We start from the raw sequence: 17,805 nt of genomic DNA, 5'->3' as shown, positions 1-17,805 counted from the left end.
TGTCGAGAAAAGGAAAATTAATTTTACTTTTATCTTGACTATTTTCCATCGGTCAGTTTGTCTTCTTGTTTAGCAGTAACAGCTAGCTAAATATCTAGCTTCTATTGCTGAGAAAAAGCTAACATTAGCATGGATTAGCAACCTGTGATTAGAGTAGGGCTAGCAAACAACAAATAAAGCATGGAATAAAAATGGTACCATTGATGTGTAAGCTGAGAAAATCAAGCCTTTGATAGTTACCTATTACCTATTATTGATGAATATGGAGTAAAAGAAGAAAAGAGAAGGTTAATTTTTTTAAAAAAATTGAAGCCTAAATACCCTCCAATTCTGGAATGACCCTTATATGATATTGGCTGTCTTTTCTTCTACCACATCCAGAATAGCAACAACTGTTAAATAAATGTGAGAAATCACACATCTACTGTTCATGGTGTGTGCATTCACCTGCTGTAAACTCTGCGCTTGTCTGCAAATCAAGATCTGCTCTGCAAAAATAACAAAAAAAATGGGAAAATACTCAGTTTTCTGCAGGTTAATCAAACATGTCAACATCATGTCTGACTACAGTTTTTACTGGCAGGGCAAATGAAAGTCTAATTCCCTCAAGGTAACAACAAAGGAACTCATAAAATTATATTCAGGAGCATTAAGATAACTTGACAGAAAATCTTTCATCAAGTTTGAACGGGCTAAATTCAGTGTGTGTGTGTCACATTTCTTGCAGTACAGTACGTCTATCACAGCAGGAAAACTGCACGATGGAAATTTATTGTTTTAATGGACCGGTAAGTCTCACTTTCCTTCCTCCCTTCCTTCCTTGGGCCCCCTAGTTTCACTGTGTCCATGGTGACAGATACTAAGCACAAATTCACACCTCACATCGAGCCGTTTCCTGATTGGCTTCGCAGCGAGACCTGCTCAACATGGACCAAACAGGAAGCAGCTTCTATAAAGTAAAGTGCTGTAGCCATGTGGAGAGGAACAGTACTGCAGTGACAAAGAAGTCATTCTGATGCTGGATTGCTATAATGAGGTCTGAAAAAAAAATGACTCGAGTAGCTGAAAAGCAACTTCTGATCGAAATAGCTGATATCCTGTACAAAAAATATTGTACTCAACTTCCGGTCATGCCTTCCCCGCTGGAATGCTCCTGACGTTTTATGGTTCGGTCCAAATTTTTCACCTGCAGTGAGAATCAATCAGCTTATTAGCAGCAGGTGAGCCTCGTAATGGAAGGTGCCCTCAGATTTGCCTCACTAAAAACCTTACAGAGTGAATTTTCCAATATAAAATCCCCTGAATTTATGGTTAAAGATCATACAAGCAGTCACTTATCAAAAGAAAATATCTACTGATGTGGGTACGTGAGCCCTTTTATTTTATTTATTTTAATTTTATGCACCCTGATTTTCCATTTTTTTGTCTCTTAATAGGGTTTTGTCTTATACTTGAGATTTTTTTTCACTCTTCCATTACTTTTTTTAATTTTCTCTTTTTTTGTAATTTTAAAGTCCTACCTGTGTCTTTCTATATTGTCTTGTTTTTTTTTCTGAATTTTGTCCCCAATATTTTATGATTTGAGATCCGTTGCCTTATTGTATTTAACATAAGATAAGATCAGCTTAATTCATTCAGGAGGAAACTGTTTTGCCTGAGTACAATACAATAAACACAAAGTTTAGTGGAATATACACAATTACACAGAGGTTAGTAGTAAAAAAAGAAACAAAAAAAGAATACAAAGTGCAAAATGTTAAGTTTCAAACTGTGTCTAAGTGGATGCCAAGAAATAGTGTCTAAAAAAGTCAAATAAATACAATAACACAAGTACAAAATGTAAACTGTCGACTAATAAGAAGCAGATCAACAAAACGTGAACTGAAAGTAAACAGATGTATTACACTAAAAATACTGCACTTGAACAATAATACAGATAGGGAGATTATTAAGGAAAAGTCTAGTGATATTGCACATAGAAATATGTCAGCTGATCATATTTTCCTCTTGCAGAAGGGGGAGGAATTGTACAGTCTGATTGCCACAGGTAGGAAAGACTTCATGTGGGGTTCTGTGGTGCACCTCAGTGGTCTCAGTCTATGCCCAGCTTACCTTCAAATGTTATTTTAAGCTGTTTAAGGACATTGGTGACCTCTAACACTCCAAAGTATTCATAACTGTTACAAATTTGGATTTATAGTCAATTTTTTATCTGACCAACATGTTTTGTTTTTGCTGGTTGAAAATGACAAACACATTACCGGTCGGCAGAGAAACTTGGCCTCGTGCAGCATCGGATCTTCCAGCAAGATCTGAAACATTCAGCCAAAGTGGTCCAGGATTGGTTCACAAAGTCCAAACCTTAAATCCCATCTAGAATCTGTGGAGAGAACTGAAGAGCAGAGTGACGGTTAGGAAGCCTTCAACCCTTAAATTGTGGAGTTAAAGTGGAGTGGAACTAAATCCCAGTGAAAGCCTGCAAAAAGCAATTATAAATAACACATTTTGATTGCTGTTGCGGAAAAATAAATGCTCTGGAACTGATCAAAATGAATTATTACCATCCCAAACAGTGTCTTCTTCCTTTGGTCATCTGTTTGTCTCATTTCCAGCCAGAAGAAGCTTTTTAGTCATATAAAAATTCCCCAGAAATCAAAAGTTGGCACAGACAGGAAAAATTTTGGGCTGAACTGTAGCTGGCTACGGGTTTGAATGCAGCTCAAATGTAAAATATGAGCGGTCATTTCAAATAAAACACCTCAGTGATGGTGTTGTACTTACAATACCATCAAAAGTTTGGTGTCACTTAGAAATGTCCTTATTTTTTAAAGAAAAGCTTTTTTTTTCCAATGAAGACAACATTAAATTAACCAGAAATACAGTCTAGATAGTTTTCATTTATTTCACTCATTTTTAATGGAATATCTCCATAGGGGTACAGAGGAACATTTCCAGCAACCATCACTCCTGTGCTCTAATGCTACATTGTGTTAGCTAATGGTGTTGAAAGGCTAACTGATGATTAGAAAACCCTTGTACAGTTATGTTAGCACATGAATTAAAGTGTGAGTTTTCATGGAAAACATGAAATTGTCTGAGTGAGCCCAAACTTTTGAACAGTAGTGTATAAAAGAATGAACATGCAGACATCAGGAGTCTAAAAACATCTCAGAAACTCAAAATATTACAAAATTATCACAACACAAGGCCATGAAATATTGTCTGTGGACCCCTATACCTCAACTATTTGTTACCTCTATGTGTGTAAGTTGTTCTGCTCCATGTTGAGCTGCAGCCTGTTAAAAAGACAGACACAAAAACAGAACGAGCAGCAGAGGAAATCAAATCCTGCAGAAAAGTCCAGCCACTGTTATTCATTTAAACAACTTTTATTTAATAAGTTTTTACAAATAAAGTAACAAATTTCAATGTATTGTAGCGCAAAGCGCAAAGTTTCGTTTTAATATGAAGCTTGAACACTCTATACTTAGTGCAAAACATACCGTTAAAGGCTGCCGATGACTCCCCTACATGTATTTTTTGTTTTTCTTTCATTCATTCATCCACTTTATTTATTTAAATCCAACCACTTTTGTACAATGTCAACCACGATAAAGAAAAAAAAGGAAACCACTGAATTAAATTAGGTGCTGTTAGAAACATTAAAACGGCACAAAAAACGAGTGTAAAGTAAAATGTGTGAGAGCATCAGACAGACCAGAAACAAAATCAGCCAGTTGGAGAAAAAAAACAATAAATCAGTAACAGTCTGACAAACTGTTGCCGCAGTAAAGACATCATTTCACAGGAGCAGGCGACGTAAAACAGCGAGAGATGCAGTGAATCTGTGTTTGTTGGTGCACTGAAAGGCCTTTTTTAATTTCTAAATGTGGGCACTTCAACAGGAGGAAGGATAAAGGGTCAGCGAGTCCTGAACAGGCAAAAAGTGGAAACAGAATTTCAAATGAAGGTGAGTTAAAATGCTACACTGTGTTCATGTCCCCAGAAACAGAATCCTCATTCCCACTTTTCAGGAAACTTGTCAAACTGGAAACTCTTTCACAATGATTCCTCCTTTAAAACTTCACAAGTAGACCCTCAGAGCGTGATAGTACACCGTCACTGTATTAATATTGCATTGCAAGCGATTGCACAGAAGGTAATTGTGTTGGTATAGAGACAGCAAAATGTTAGCAAGCTTCAAACGTGGAAACCTTTTGAGGCTTGTGCAAGTTGCAAAGTGAAAATCCCAAACAGCTCCAGTGAGTAAAAGCAGATAAATATACTGTTTTCTTGTTAGCGCTGATGTAAATGGCACCGAGTCAGAGGTTTGACAGAACCAGAACTAAAGCAAAGTGGCTCAATGATTATTCACAGCTTCAACCAAACTAGTAGTAAAAATGTTGCATTATCATCCGTGAGAAATGAAGAGATATCACAAATAAACCGGAGAAAGCAAAAGTTCTTTTTATACAAACTTTACAAAGTAACATTTTTTTAGGTAAATTCAGAACATCCATTCAACACAAAAAAAAGAAAAAGAAAAAAGATTTGTTTGAGTGAAGTTTGTACCAGATGTGATTCATTTGCAGATGAAGAGAAGAAAACAGAAGAGGGTGTCAAAGGCCTTGGATCCATTATCACCAAACCAACGCCGCAATGCCTTCACATTCAAATGTTTGTTAAAGCTTCAATTTTTGGTCTACAAACTCATTTCTATGAATAAATCCTGCTTAATTCTCAAGCCTGCTGTTTTGATACCATTATTTCAAGTGGCATAAAAGTCTAACAACAATACTGGCTGACAGAAAGGTCGTGCATCACTGGAGCCTGAACATGTTTCTGTTGCTGCCAACACTTTTTCTAACTCTTAGTGATGGGTTATCGCATAAAAACCCAATTTAAAGCCAGCTTTGGTCATTGTACATGACAAACTTCTGTATTTGCTTTCTTTCTCTGGTTTTATCTCATTGGTTTGTACAGTTTTTAAGTAAACCAATCAGGAAAATGCTGAAGGATTTAGCGACATTAAATCTAAATCTGCTGTCAAAACAATCGGCCTCTGATACTATTTTGCCATCTAAATGGACTTTTTGAACAGAACAGCACCGTCATTTGCATCAAAACACCCTTCAGCTGACAGCAGAGTTGGAAATCATTAGTCATATGAGACTTCAGGGTGAACTATGGGAGTAGAACTCAACAGAAATTGGATTTTTGCTGCCGAAACTGTTTTTTGGAGTAAGAAATTCAGATATGTTGTTTAAATACATACACGCAATACGTTGGAGTTCTACCAAATTATGGTGCCATTATCTATTAACTGCCAGCAATCAATTACAAAAATTAGTTAGCCGCTTTCCAAGAGGACAACACTTGACTCCGCACCACCATCTGCTCTGCTACATGTGCTGCAGACAGCGCAGAGAACACTGAAAACAATGGAGTCTCAGCTGGTCTGCTGGACAAACCATGTAATGACACTGATTCTAAATTATCCACAGAAAGGTTTTCCGTCTTATCTTCTTCGTATCAGATTTATCAAAGACAGGCCAATACTGTAAGAATACATTTACTGGGCTTTACTTTTGATTTTGGCCAATTTCCCAGAAAAATGGATCTTGTTTTATTACACAATCTGCATGCCATCCTCTCCTGACTGTATGCTGCACTCAGGTCAGCGCCTCTTAAGTACAGAGTGGTCCAAGCTTCAGATATGATCGGCAATAATTCCCTCCTTAAAACTGAGAAAATACAGCAACAGAAACAACACCGATGTCCAACTGTAGCCTTTTTCTAATCTTCAGAGGTCAATCTTCTCGGCTTCAAGGGTCAATTCACCTTCCTATCAGCTCAGTTAGGGTTTTGTAGGGGTACATTTATATCCAACGGAGGGAGTGAGTTCAGGTTTTTTTTTTTTTTTTTTGCAGAAAACACACTCAAGAGAATGAACCTCAAACCAGCCTCAGCACACGCCTCCATGTTCTGCACATTTTCGGTCAAATGTGCTTACTTTAACCCAAGACCCCCGACGGAGAAGCAACAGGAAGGATGCAAGGCACTAGTAAATACCTCCAGCGTTCAGCGGAGGCGCTAAGGGCGGCGGAGGGGTCAGGAGAAGCAAAGACAGCGAAAAATAAAGAGTTTTTTTGTTTTTCAAGTACATTAAAATGGACACCATTGGTTTATACATTCACATTCATCTAACAAAACCAGGGGAGAAAGGGAAGAGGAGGGCTATTTAAAGTGTCTGATATAGAAGTACTGTATTAAGAAAAAAATAGCTAGCTTTACTTTATTATCTAAATATCAACTATCCTGCCGTTCACTCCGGTTTTTGTCTTTATACTTGGAGGTCAGTTTCGACTTTCAATTCAATCGGTTGTAAAGTTGAGCTGAAACCGCGGTCGATTAGTTGTAGGTAAGGCATTGGTTCTGAAGTATGTCCTCAATAAATGGATGGAAGGACGCTTATTGAAAAAGAGGGGCGTTCAATTTTCACATTCTGATGCAAAAAAAAAAAAAATACGGACTGAATTGAAAGCGAAAGGACCCCAAACCGCTCTCTGTATGCTTTTTGTGTTTTTAATCTTTTTTTTTTTCCTTTGAATTTGTGACATTTCAACCCCTAAAACTAATGTCGTCCAACAACATTTTGCTAAGAACAAACAACAATAATCACAGTGTCTCCACATCGGGACGCCGACGTGCACGTAGAACAGCTCCATTGACAGAACACGTTTTTGTTTTTTGTTTCTTTTTAAATAGAATAATAACCATCAACAACAATAATTATGATAACAAATGTACACTGCCGTCATTTCAACCCCCAAACGTTGAAATCCAACCAAATTATGACACTAAGAAAACTGAGGCATAGACTATGAGTCTAAGACGGTTAAACAGCTGCTGTGTGAGTGTATTTACATGAGTGTGTGAGTCTGCAAGTGTGTGTATTTATATGAATGTCGCATCCATTGTGTGTGTGTGTGTGTGTGTGTGTGTGTGTGTGTGTGTGTGTGTGTGTGTGTGTGTGTGTGTGTGTGTGTGTGTGTGTGTGTGTGTGTGTCAGATTGCTAGCTGGGGGACAGCAAGCAAAAAAAAAAACAAAACAAAAAAAACCCCAAAATGAGCAAAAAAATGGAATCATCATCATCGCTGACATTCTGAAAAATAAACAGACACAAACTGTACACGGACTCTGATATTATTCTGATAACAAGGGCACTTTTTCACGCTGAGTTCTCTCATGTTCGGGCGTTTGTTGTTTCTTTTTTTCCCCTCCTCTAAGAGGTTTTCTGCTGTTATTGCTTCAAATGGCAACAGAGAGGCGAAGAGAGCGACGGAGGAAGAGGCGGAGTCGTGATTCGCGAGGAGACGTCGGGAGCATCAGTCAGCGCCGCGTCGACGGACCTTCCTAAAGTAAGCAGTGTAACAGGAAACAGATGAGGCGCTCGACTGTTATTTAACACAAACACTCCTCTTCAACCGCTTTCCTTCCTCCATCTCTCTCTGTCTGTTTGAATAGTTTGTCAGATCGAGGGGGAAAAAAAACCCAAAAAACACAGAAGGTAACAGAGGAGAAGCTGTCGAGTCACAACCCCACCGAGTGCTGGGCTACACCTACTCTCAGTATGATTTGTTCTTTGTGCTTTTAATGGATGATAAACCCTCATCTTTTCTGCTTTTACCTGATATCAAAGCTTTTATGTGCATCTTTCCTCTGTTTGATTCGGCAAGGCCACGCTCAGCTCACTGTCCACCAGTTTCCCCCTTTACTTTAGTAGAAATGCTGCATTGTTGCTTGTTTCTGTCAACTTTGAGAGCTCTTTCTAAGTCTGCAATATGTTTGAATGTAAAGGCTGATACACACAGACAGCAACACAGAGGCAACAACCAGCTCTTCCCACTGAAATCTGTACCAATAAGAAGTTGCTAAGAGGAACTGCGTGGACAGAAGGGCAGAGGTTTTGTAAAAGCTGGCCACCACACTCCTCCTCCTCCTCCTCAGCCTGATGTAACGTCTTCCCACCGCCATCCAGCTAATAACTGCTGCCCCGTCATGCACGCACTCAGTGTAGAGCATGAAATGGAACGAGTGTGACCCAGCCGTAAGTGCCCACAAACAACACCTCGCACGCAAAAAACAGTCGCTGACAACAACCCCGCACCCTGTCAGAACCTCTTTGGCCGTTTTAACGTTACACTAACAAGTCTTTTCCTTTATCCTTGATCGTTTGGCGAGCGGTCACGAGCCCACAGCAGAGAGGGAGATGGTGTGTCTGCGACGGCTTCTCACACGCTGATGGAAGCAGAGCTGAGGTTGCATTTCCTGATTTCTTCTCTTCTCTCCAACGGCTTCCGATGCGTCAAACCCTCCTTCAGTTCTTCTGTTCTCTCCAGTCGATCCGCTCTGCACCAGTCCGGTCGGGCCGAGATTCACACCAGCCCTCGCTCCAAACCCTACGTGGTCCTCAGGTTGGGTCCTCCTGGGTTGCTGACTGACTTCTGCAGAGTGTTGGTCAGATGGAAAGCCTGCAGCGGCCCCTGCCCGGGGATCTGGCCCTGTGGGGTGGGGTAGGGGCCCAGGGGCTGGGAGGTACTGACCAGCAGAGGCTGCGTTGGAGCCTGGTGGGGCGCTGACAGGCTGTGAGCCGGACCGGACCACTGTGCACTATAAGCAGCAGTGGGGGTGTAGTGGATGAACTGGGGGGGTTGTTGTGGAGTTGAGGAGGCAGGAGGGTGGCATAAGGAGCCCTTGCGGGCGGCCAGAGAGGTAGCGGTGGTGGGGTTCGTAGGGAGGTGGGCTGAACCACCTATGCTGCTGGGACATAGCTGACTGGGAGCCGAGTATTTCCTGCCCAGACTGGCTGACTGGATCACCTGCAGGAGGGAAGAGAGGACATTTTTTTAATGTGACAGTAAATGTGTTTCTAAACTGATACTGGTTTCCATTTCTATCTGGTAGGTAGCTCTCATGTGCGGTAAGGAGTGACTGTTGACTACTGATTAACCGTCGTGTCGTGCTGTGGGTCAAAATTGACGCGTTTTAAAGTTTGAAAATGTGGGGAAAAGAAAATATTTTCACAGTCAAACTTCTGATGTCCACATTTTCAACATTTTAGGGAAATCTTTGAACATTTTTTGGTGGAAAAAAAAGAAATGTTAAAAATGTTTCTTTAAGAACATTCACAATAAAAAAATCAACCAAAATATTGAGAAATTCGCTGGATTTTGGTTGATTTTTTTGTGAATGTTCTTAAAGAAAATATTGTAGGTCTTACTGATGCATATGTAATCACTTCAGATATTTTTAGGATTTTTTTGGGAAGATTTTTACTCATTGTTTGAAATTATTTACAAGAAGTTTCTTGCCAAATCTGGGGGATTTTTTTTTTAAATAAAACTTTTAAGGGAAACTTTTAAGGAATTATTGGAATTTTCTTCCTGAAGGTTTTACAAATTTTCAGAAATTTTGGGAATTTTTTGCTGAATTTTTAGATTTTTTTCAGACAAGGACGCAATATTTTTTGCTGCCCGTAAATGAGGACAATAGAAGGGGTAAAAGAAGAAATTCCTCCATCCATCATCTATACATCGCTTAATCCTCATTAGGGTCATGGGGGGCTGGAGTCTATCAGAGCTGAGGGTGAAGGCAGCAGACACTCTGGACAGGTCACCAGTCTGTCACAGGAGTACATACAGAGACAAACAATCAGTTACCAATTAACCTCAACCTGCTTTTGGACTGTGGGAGGAGAAAACCCACACATGCACAGGGAGAACATGTAAACTTCATGCAGAAAGATCCCAGAAAGGCCGGGACTCGAACCGGGGATCTTCTAGCTGCAAGGCAAAAGTGCTAACCACCATCCACAGTGCAGCTTGCAGAAATTAATGCTTCTTAAAATTCAATGTGAATAAAAAGCTGAAAACCATCGACATATGATGTGAGGCTACATTAGCAACCCAGCAGAGCAGACACTAAACCTGGAGTCTCACACATCCCAGGTTTGCCTCATGTCAGCTACTTTCACTTATTAAATAACTGGTCAATTTGTTCAAGATTTTGCACAATCTAATGAAATTAGGCAGCTTATAAAGTAATAACCTGTAGGTCTGTCTACAGGGAGAGGAGCTCCACTATAATCTGATCTTATCTTTTTAAATTCATACTGTACTTACAGGGCACATGATCCAAGTAAAGTTGTGTTTAATTAAATGATGGAAAAACTAAGTTTGACACAGAAAAGTGGAGCCACTTGATGTTACTACAGAATAGAAGCAACGGAGACGATGTGAGCAGAGGTGTTTTTATGCTAACCTCGTAGCTGTGTCCCTGTGCCGGGGCCTGCTGCAGCTGTTTGGCACTCCTCTTACCCTAAAAAAAGAAAACAGAATAATTAATCACAACAAATGATCATTTTTGAAATGATCTACTTACAAAGAAAAAAAAATTGTGGTGGGATATGGTGAACAATTATCACTTTTCACCTCACAGAAAGAAAGGCGAACATTTTTAGCAGCAGTGTGGAACGACATTCATTAAGGTTGCAGTCAACCAGGAAACACTGTAAAAAAAACTATATTCTAATTAATGAAGGTAGGCTGCAACTAATACCTGAATTAATCTACAAGTTGTTTTCAATTATATACAAGAGCCTGCTCTGAAGTCAGTCTAATATGTTGTTGTGTTGGATCAGTTCATCATCATTAAATACGGCCATTTGGTCACATACACACACTGTTCAAAAGTTTGGGATCAACCAGGCAATTTCATGTTTTCCATAGAAACTCACACTTTCATTCATGTGCTAGCATAATTGCACAAGGGTTTTCTAATCATCAATGAGCCTTTCACTACCATTAGCTAACACAATGTAGCATTAGAACACAGGAGTGATGGTTGCTGGAAATGTTCCTCTGTACCCCTATGTACCCCTAGTTAACGCATTATTAATACAGAGGTCATGGGTTCGAGTCTGTCCCACAGCCTTTTGCTCTTCTCCTCGTGTGTCCCATCACTTTCCACTGTCCTATATATGAAAGCCTAAAAAGGCCAAAAAAAGTACAGACAGGAACTTCAGACTAAAAAGTCTTCTGCACAGTCAGTCCCAGCTGTGTACGTTTTTGTGTTTGACGACTTCACGATTAATCAATTAATCGCAGAAAAACATGCAATTAATCCTGATTAAAAATTTTAATCGTTGCCCAGCACTATTAAAAAAAAACTGGTTAAAGCTGAAAATCTATTAAAACCACTTAACTGTATACGAGTCATTTTAAAAAGTTGGTAAAACAAACACCTTGAAGTAATCAGATTTTGTAATCAACCGAAAATCTAACGGTGACATCACTGGTGAGTCAGCTTTGATCAGCAGTGAAATGACAAAGATTCAGGTACTGTTCTGCGACACTAGAATGGAAGCTAATCAAAAATGTTAAGTATGTAACATGTGGGATCAACATTTTTGTCCAGTATTGGTAACACCTTGTAGCCAGCTGAAAAAAATGCCCTTCTTTTGTATGATTTGTGGCATTTTAACAGCTTCATGCTGCACAGAAAACATTTCTGAGCTCTCCTTATGTCTAGCCATAGTGGTGCTGATTCAATAGAGATGCAGGACGTTATAGTGCAGAGAAAAATGAGCCCACAGTGAGTAAAAACATGACAGGAGTGAAGAAATGCTCAGACTCTGCTTGGGTTTCAGAGAGTTAAACAAAAGCGAGAAATGCTTACCAGTTAACAGACTTACTGATGACTCAACTTAGCAACAAAAACCTGAGCCGCAGTCAACTGCTGCTGCTGATCACCAGACAACAAAGATCTGCTGTGGTCAACATCAGCTAATGTTCTGCTTGTTGTACGAAAGCAAAAACAGGATTGTGGAGTTACTGACAATCCAAACACTCGATGTGCCAAATGGACACAGAACCTAATAGATGTTTTGAAAGCAACCAAACGCCAGAAGGCCTCGGCTGAGGTTTGTTTATGCCGCCGACCACTTTTGCTTTTGGTTTTAGATTCTTTCCTCTAGCTGTCTTTTTAAACAAATTACAGGGAGCTGGTGAGTCATTGTTGAAAGAACCTGTTCTGTGTCATAACAGCTTCTGATATGGTGAGATGAATCATAAAACGCTGGGAAACCTGTGAGAGGTTCATGGCGTCTCGGGCCCAGTTGTCCACCAGCTTGTGGAGGTCGTCGGTGAAGGTTCCTTTCCTCTGGTGGGGGGCCGACATGTTGGGCGGCAGACACTGAGAACCCCCCTGGCTCTGACCCAAACCACCTGAACCGCTCACTGCGTTGGTGCTGTTAGTCCCTGTGAGGAGAGACGAGACAGAAAAAGGGCAAAAAATGTGAGATATTGGCTAAAAATGACATGGAAGTGATGTTATCTGAATGAATGTGAATGCAGACTCTTGTAAAGGTCAGAGTTTTAGGGCATGTTATGGTCATAGAATTAATTTGTTTAGTTCTGAAGATGGAAATAATGGTGACATAAGAGTCAAATTATGATGTGAAGCCTGTTTGCGTTTCTCATATGATAAAATGGAGATCAGTGACACACTAAGCAATCTGTAAAGCAGCATTCTCCTTCAAAAAAAAAAAAAAAAAAAAAATCACAGAAGCCAGATCAGTGAGTCCTGTAGCTGCCGGTTAATTCATTTCTTGACCTCTAGGTGGCAGTGAAGCGCTGTAGCAGCAGCTTGTATGCTTTTGTTTCTATTTGCACAGCATCAAAAAGAAAATCACACACTGCAAACTGGCCAGGCTTCCTGCATGAATATACAGAATATATAGGGACTGTTAAAGACTAAATACATGTTAAATACTATGTGAGACCGTAACTGTGTTCCATGGATGTAGTTTTTCATCTTAGTGCCTTAGATTACTACCTCAGCTGTTTGCTTTGGGACACTAAAAACTCTCTGCTGGTTCTGATTTTAACAAAGAATAAAAATATTTAAATGATCTGGAATTACAGGTTTTGTTGCATTCAAATCTGACCCCTGGGAATATATGTGACAAATATATAGTTTTACCCAATAATTTAGACCAATAACAGAGAAAGTATATAGATCAACAGTGAATAATTGCAATTTATCTTAAATTTGTTGCAGCTTGTTTTCTTGCTTTATCATTATTCTCTTGATGCACAGTACCTCAAATCCAAATAATAAATACATGGATTCCCTCTGGAGAGACAATGAACCCAAAGCCCTGCCGGCAGTAATATCTACACGATTTGTTTATATCATTAATGAAACGAGAAAAGACATAATATGCTGGGAAATAAATGAATCAGACGGTTGGTCTGACAAAAACTGTCATGTCATGCTAAACAAAATGGAGGAAAATAAGAATGAGGAGCTGCTGAGTCATGACTGACTGCAGCAGCATGGAATTCTGGTAAATGTAGTCTGAACTGCAAGCTGTGATGAAGGAGAAGAGGAAAAGGGGGGAGGGCAGAGTGGCAAACATCTGTACGGGCGAGTTAGTGCATCTTCAGATGTGTTTGTGTGGGAGAGCTTGCAGTCGCATGCTGGTCATTTCAGTCATTTCAGTCCTTTGCCGAAAAACTGAAACTACACAGTTCATCTTCAGCAGCAGAAATAACTGAACTGATCTCAAATCTGAGGCAGGAGGTGAACTTCTACGGGGCTTCAGAGGAGGGGGGGGGGGGGGGGGGGGAGCGTTGGAGAGCGAGAGCGAGTGCGAGGATGGAGGAGGGATGGAGGAGGGATGGAGGGAGGAAAGACCAAAAAGAGAGATAGTTACTACAGAGCTGGTTGCAGGGGCAGACTTTTTTCACCATCTTCCCTGTGCGGCCGGAAGACAACAATTGGGAGGATTGGGAGAGAGTCAGAGTTAGACCCCGCCCACAAAACACCCGACAGACCACAACACAATGCATCCGAGTGTGATTATTTCAAACTTGGAGGAGTCAATAGGCAAGACTTTGGGGTTGAGCTGCCCAGAAACATCTTAAAGTCCTGTAATAGAGAGCGAGGAGTGCTCTCATGTCCCAGAAAGGCTGATGCCAAGTCACAAGGTTTCCATCTTTATCCAAATAAACAACTGAGTAAAGATGGTTTTTTTGACAAGGCCTAGATACATTAGCAGCCTTTTGAGGAAGCACAGACGCCGACCTGAACTTGACTTGGTTGACAATCGGTGGAGACGAAACAGACCAGTTAGAAGCTCTTAACGCCGCTTCGCTTTCATGCTTTCAACAACAATGCGACGCCACCAGATTCGTCCTTTCAGTGCGCTGTGGCTTTAAGATGCTTTTGGGTAGCCAACATCTGGTTCTGAGTCCTCTCTACAGCTCACAGGTGCCAGAACTGGGTCCAACATAAGATGCATACGAATCAAAGCGATCTATGAAAGCCTGCCCAGGTTTGAATTAAACAGAATGAAGGGAAGCAAAGCAGCTTCTATCAATAAAACCAGTTTTATACCAGTTTGTTAAAGAGCAAGAGGAGGTTAAGACCACTAAGACCCAGGTCTGTCTCTCTCCCCTCCTGGTGGTGCAGTGGTGGGGGGGGGACAGGTGGGGGAGAGAGGAGGTGAGGACAACCAGTGAGGAAGGGGAATAAAGGAGGGGAGAGAAAGGGTTTGAGCTGCAGAGGGTTCAGTCAGAGGCGTTCATAAACATCTCTTCATCAAGCACAAAACATTTCAACACTTTCATCATTACGGGTAAATTATAAAGGAACAGAACTGTAATTGTCTCATCAGTTCATTAAGTTTAATTAAAAATAATAATACATTTCCTATTACAAAACAAAACTGTGTGACAAAGCTCAAGTCATCAGGTCACAACTTGTCCTTCCTTGTTAGTCTGCTTTATTTAACGAAGACAAAGGTTAAAACTGGAAGTGGTCGGGAATTAAAAACTGCATCATCTATCTCTAACATATTAGTTGAAATGTACTGTATGGACCAAGTCTAACAATGCTAGTTAACGGCTCATCATGGATTAGTTAAATGGTTAAAATGTAAATGTACAGCGCAGTGTGCATTTTAGCTGCTGCGATGAAGCATTTTTCCAACCATTCACCAGCTTTCTCATATTATCATTTTTTAAACATTTGTACTGCCCTAATGGACTGGAAATAAATGTGTAATCCTTAAGATTGTCAAAAAATAAGACTCTGATCATTTGCTACACTTTGTTTTTGTCACTGGATCTGCTTTAAAAAGAGCAGGCAGTGAAGGAATTTTTGCAACTGGAAAGAGCAGCGACAGTGAGGTGTTATATGAAGAGCTGCAGGGCACATCGACGCACAACTCCAAGTCCTCAGCAGGATAATCAACCTCATTGTGCCCCCGTTATGTGCAAAGCTGCACTTGTGCGGTGCAAAATCAGACCACAGTTGCTCGTGGCATAAAGAGGAAAAAAACTGATTTTACTACAGTGGCATGTGTTTGATTGGTCGCGCTGTCAACAGACACACCAGCTGATTGTCTGTTTTATTTTTAACAAAGCAGCTGCTTTCTGCATTTGCTGTTACCACCAGTAACCGTGTTTGTTGCCAGAACTGAAATCATGAGGGTTAGAACTCAGATAAGATAAGAGGCTCCGACACTGTTGCTGCTTTGATACGCTGAGTTTTTAGGTCAAAACCACAGCTGCTGATTTGTAAAAGACGCATGTAGTTTAGTCAGAAAACCCAAATTAAGACTTTGATTCAATATCTGCCTAAATACACTACCGTTCAAAAGTTTAGGGTCACCCAGGCAGTTTCATGTTTTCAAGGAACACTCACACTTTTATTCATGTGCTAAATTAACTGCACAAGGGTTTTCTAGTCATCAGTTAGCCTTTCAACACCATTAGCTAACACAATGTAGCATTAGAACACAGGAGTGATGGTTGCTGGAAATGTTCCTCTGTACCCCTATGGAGACATTCCATTAAAAATCAGCCGTTTCCAGCTAGAATAGTCATTTACCACATTAACAACGTCTAGATTGGATTTATGATTCATTTCATGTTATCTTCATTAAAAAATAGCTTTTCTTTCAAAAATAAGGATATTTCTAAGTGACTCCAAACTTTAACAGATGGTAGAACTTTTCTCATAATCAAAAAAAGAAAAAAAACAAAAACGGGGAACCTTTGGACAGTGTCAATGCAAGGCAGTGGAGGATGTGTTAAGGAGCCAGAACACAACAGGGAGGAATTACTGCACCATTGTGTCTCATACGTTTTATTCTTCAACCATAGCTAGAAGAACTCTTCATGAAGTTTAGCTCTTTACATGCTCACGTCTCTCCACCTTCACGTCACACTGCAGCTTATAAAAGCTTAAAACGTTGCAGAGATAAGACTCAACAGTACCTTTACCTTTGAGCTTTTTCAGTGGGAATTACTTTGATTATTATAACTGGTGTTGTTGATCTGCACACGTGTGTCTGACTGATTTCAGCAGCTGGCAGTAACATGAGTTGCTGCATTTGCATACGGAAATACAGAGATGTTGGCCATGTTGGTAAGTAAGCTACAAAGATCAAGTCAACACAAACAGTTAGCATCGCCCTTAACTGCCTCGTCAAACTCTGATGGTGCAACAGGTTTATTTTCCACAAAATGAATCACACTTGTTTGGCTTCTGAGGACACAGGATCATTTTCTTTAGGTATCTGTTACATTAGCTAACCTGTCGCTCTTTGAATCCTTTGAACCAGCTGGGATTTCTGCTTTGCTTCCTTCGCTTGCTTTGCATAAGGAAAGCAGTTCTGCAGATAGGCTACGAGGTCTGTGTCGACTGTGTGGACATTTTGTGGATAGTTGGCAAAAACACTTATTTTTGCACCCATTCCTCTTGTTATTGCAAACTATGACTGTAGAGAGTGGAAGCAGTCCTGTTGTTGCACATCAAGGAAATTCAGACTAAAGAAGTACAGCTTCTACTTAAACACTGGCATACCTAAAGTACCAGCATTTATGAAATGGGGAATAGTTTAATTTCTAACAGAAAGATATTGCAATGTTTTTCTAGTATCAGAATACTAAGCAACAATAAGTCTCACAGGTTATGACCAGAACGACTCTTTCATTTTTCAACTACGTGTCTCTTTGTAGTTTCGTTTCACAGATTTTCACAGTGTACCTTCAGACAGTAAAGAATTTTCTGTGTCCTTCCTATGACTAAACAGTGATTAGATTATTCCCTGCAGCCAAAAATACACAAGGTCAGCGATAAATGTGATGTTAAGAGATGACTTGGAAGACTATGTTGAAAGAAGGAAAGAAAGAAAGAAAGAAAGAAAGAAAGCTTATGTGAGAATCTAAACTATCACTATCATTGTCATAAAATTTTGTGTCCTGCAGCAAGCTCTTATCTCTGATTTTCTGCTTTTCTTTTGTGACTACAAACTATTGTTTTCTGTTCTTGCGTACCTTTCCAAACACACACTATAACAATGTTTGCATCAAAGTAAATTAAACAGCAGTAAGCAGATTGCAAATTGATTTTTTAAGGCCTTAATTTAGGATAGAGATGTGGCTTGGCTCGTCGTTTGAAGCAAAGTACTAAAATACTTGTGCAAAGTGTCTTTAAATAGGAGCGTGCTCAGCTGATTTTCCCCCGAGCAGATAAACGATTTCCACTAATTCCTGAAAGGCTGACTTTTATTTGGATTCATCAGATTTCTGCAGGACACTGTTGATATCTCAAGCAGAGGATCTTCCTCCACCAAAGAAGAAAAACCCCACAGGAAGACAGGATGACCATGACTTGACGGATATAGGAGTAAAACAAATAGAACCAAAGTAAGTAAAGGAGAAGAGCAA

The 17,805-nt window shown here is 40.1% G+C and overlaps 1 protein-coding gene across 1 annotated transcript in view; it reads right to left on the bottom strand.

The window, feature by feature from the left end:
• Positions 1–3,370: 3,370 nt before the first annotated feature.
• wnk1b (WNK lysine deficient protein kinase 1b) overlaps positions 3,371–17,805 on the bottom strand; it is a 116,342-nt gene continuing 101,907 nt past the window's right edge. Inside the window, 3 exon segments of the mRNA XM_051959131.1 lie at positions 3,371–8,883; positions 10,325–10,381; positions 12,149–12,321. Coding sequence (XP_051815091.1) covers positions 8,464–8,883; positions 10,325–10,381; positions 12,149–12,321 — 650 coding nt within the window. The 3' untranslated portion in view covers positions 3,371–8,463.

The sequence above is a fragment of the Acanthochromis polyacanthus genome, chromosome 1 (genome assembly GCF_021347895.1).
Source record: "Acanthochromis polyacanthus isolate Apoly-LR-REF ecotype Palm Island chromosome 1, KAUST_Apoly_ChrSc, whole genome shotgun sequence".
Classification (NCBI taxonomy): domain Eukaryota; kingdom Metazoa; phylum Chordata; class Actinopteri; family Pomacentridae; genus Acanthochromis; species Acanthochromis polyacanthus.
Note: the sequence above shows the minus strand (reverse complement) of the source record. Positions and strands in the feature narration are given on the sequence as shown.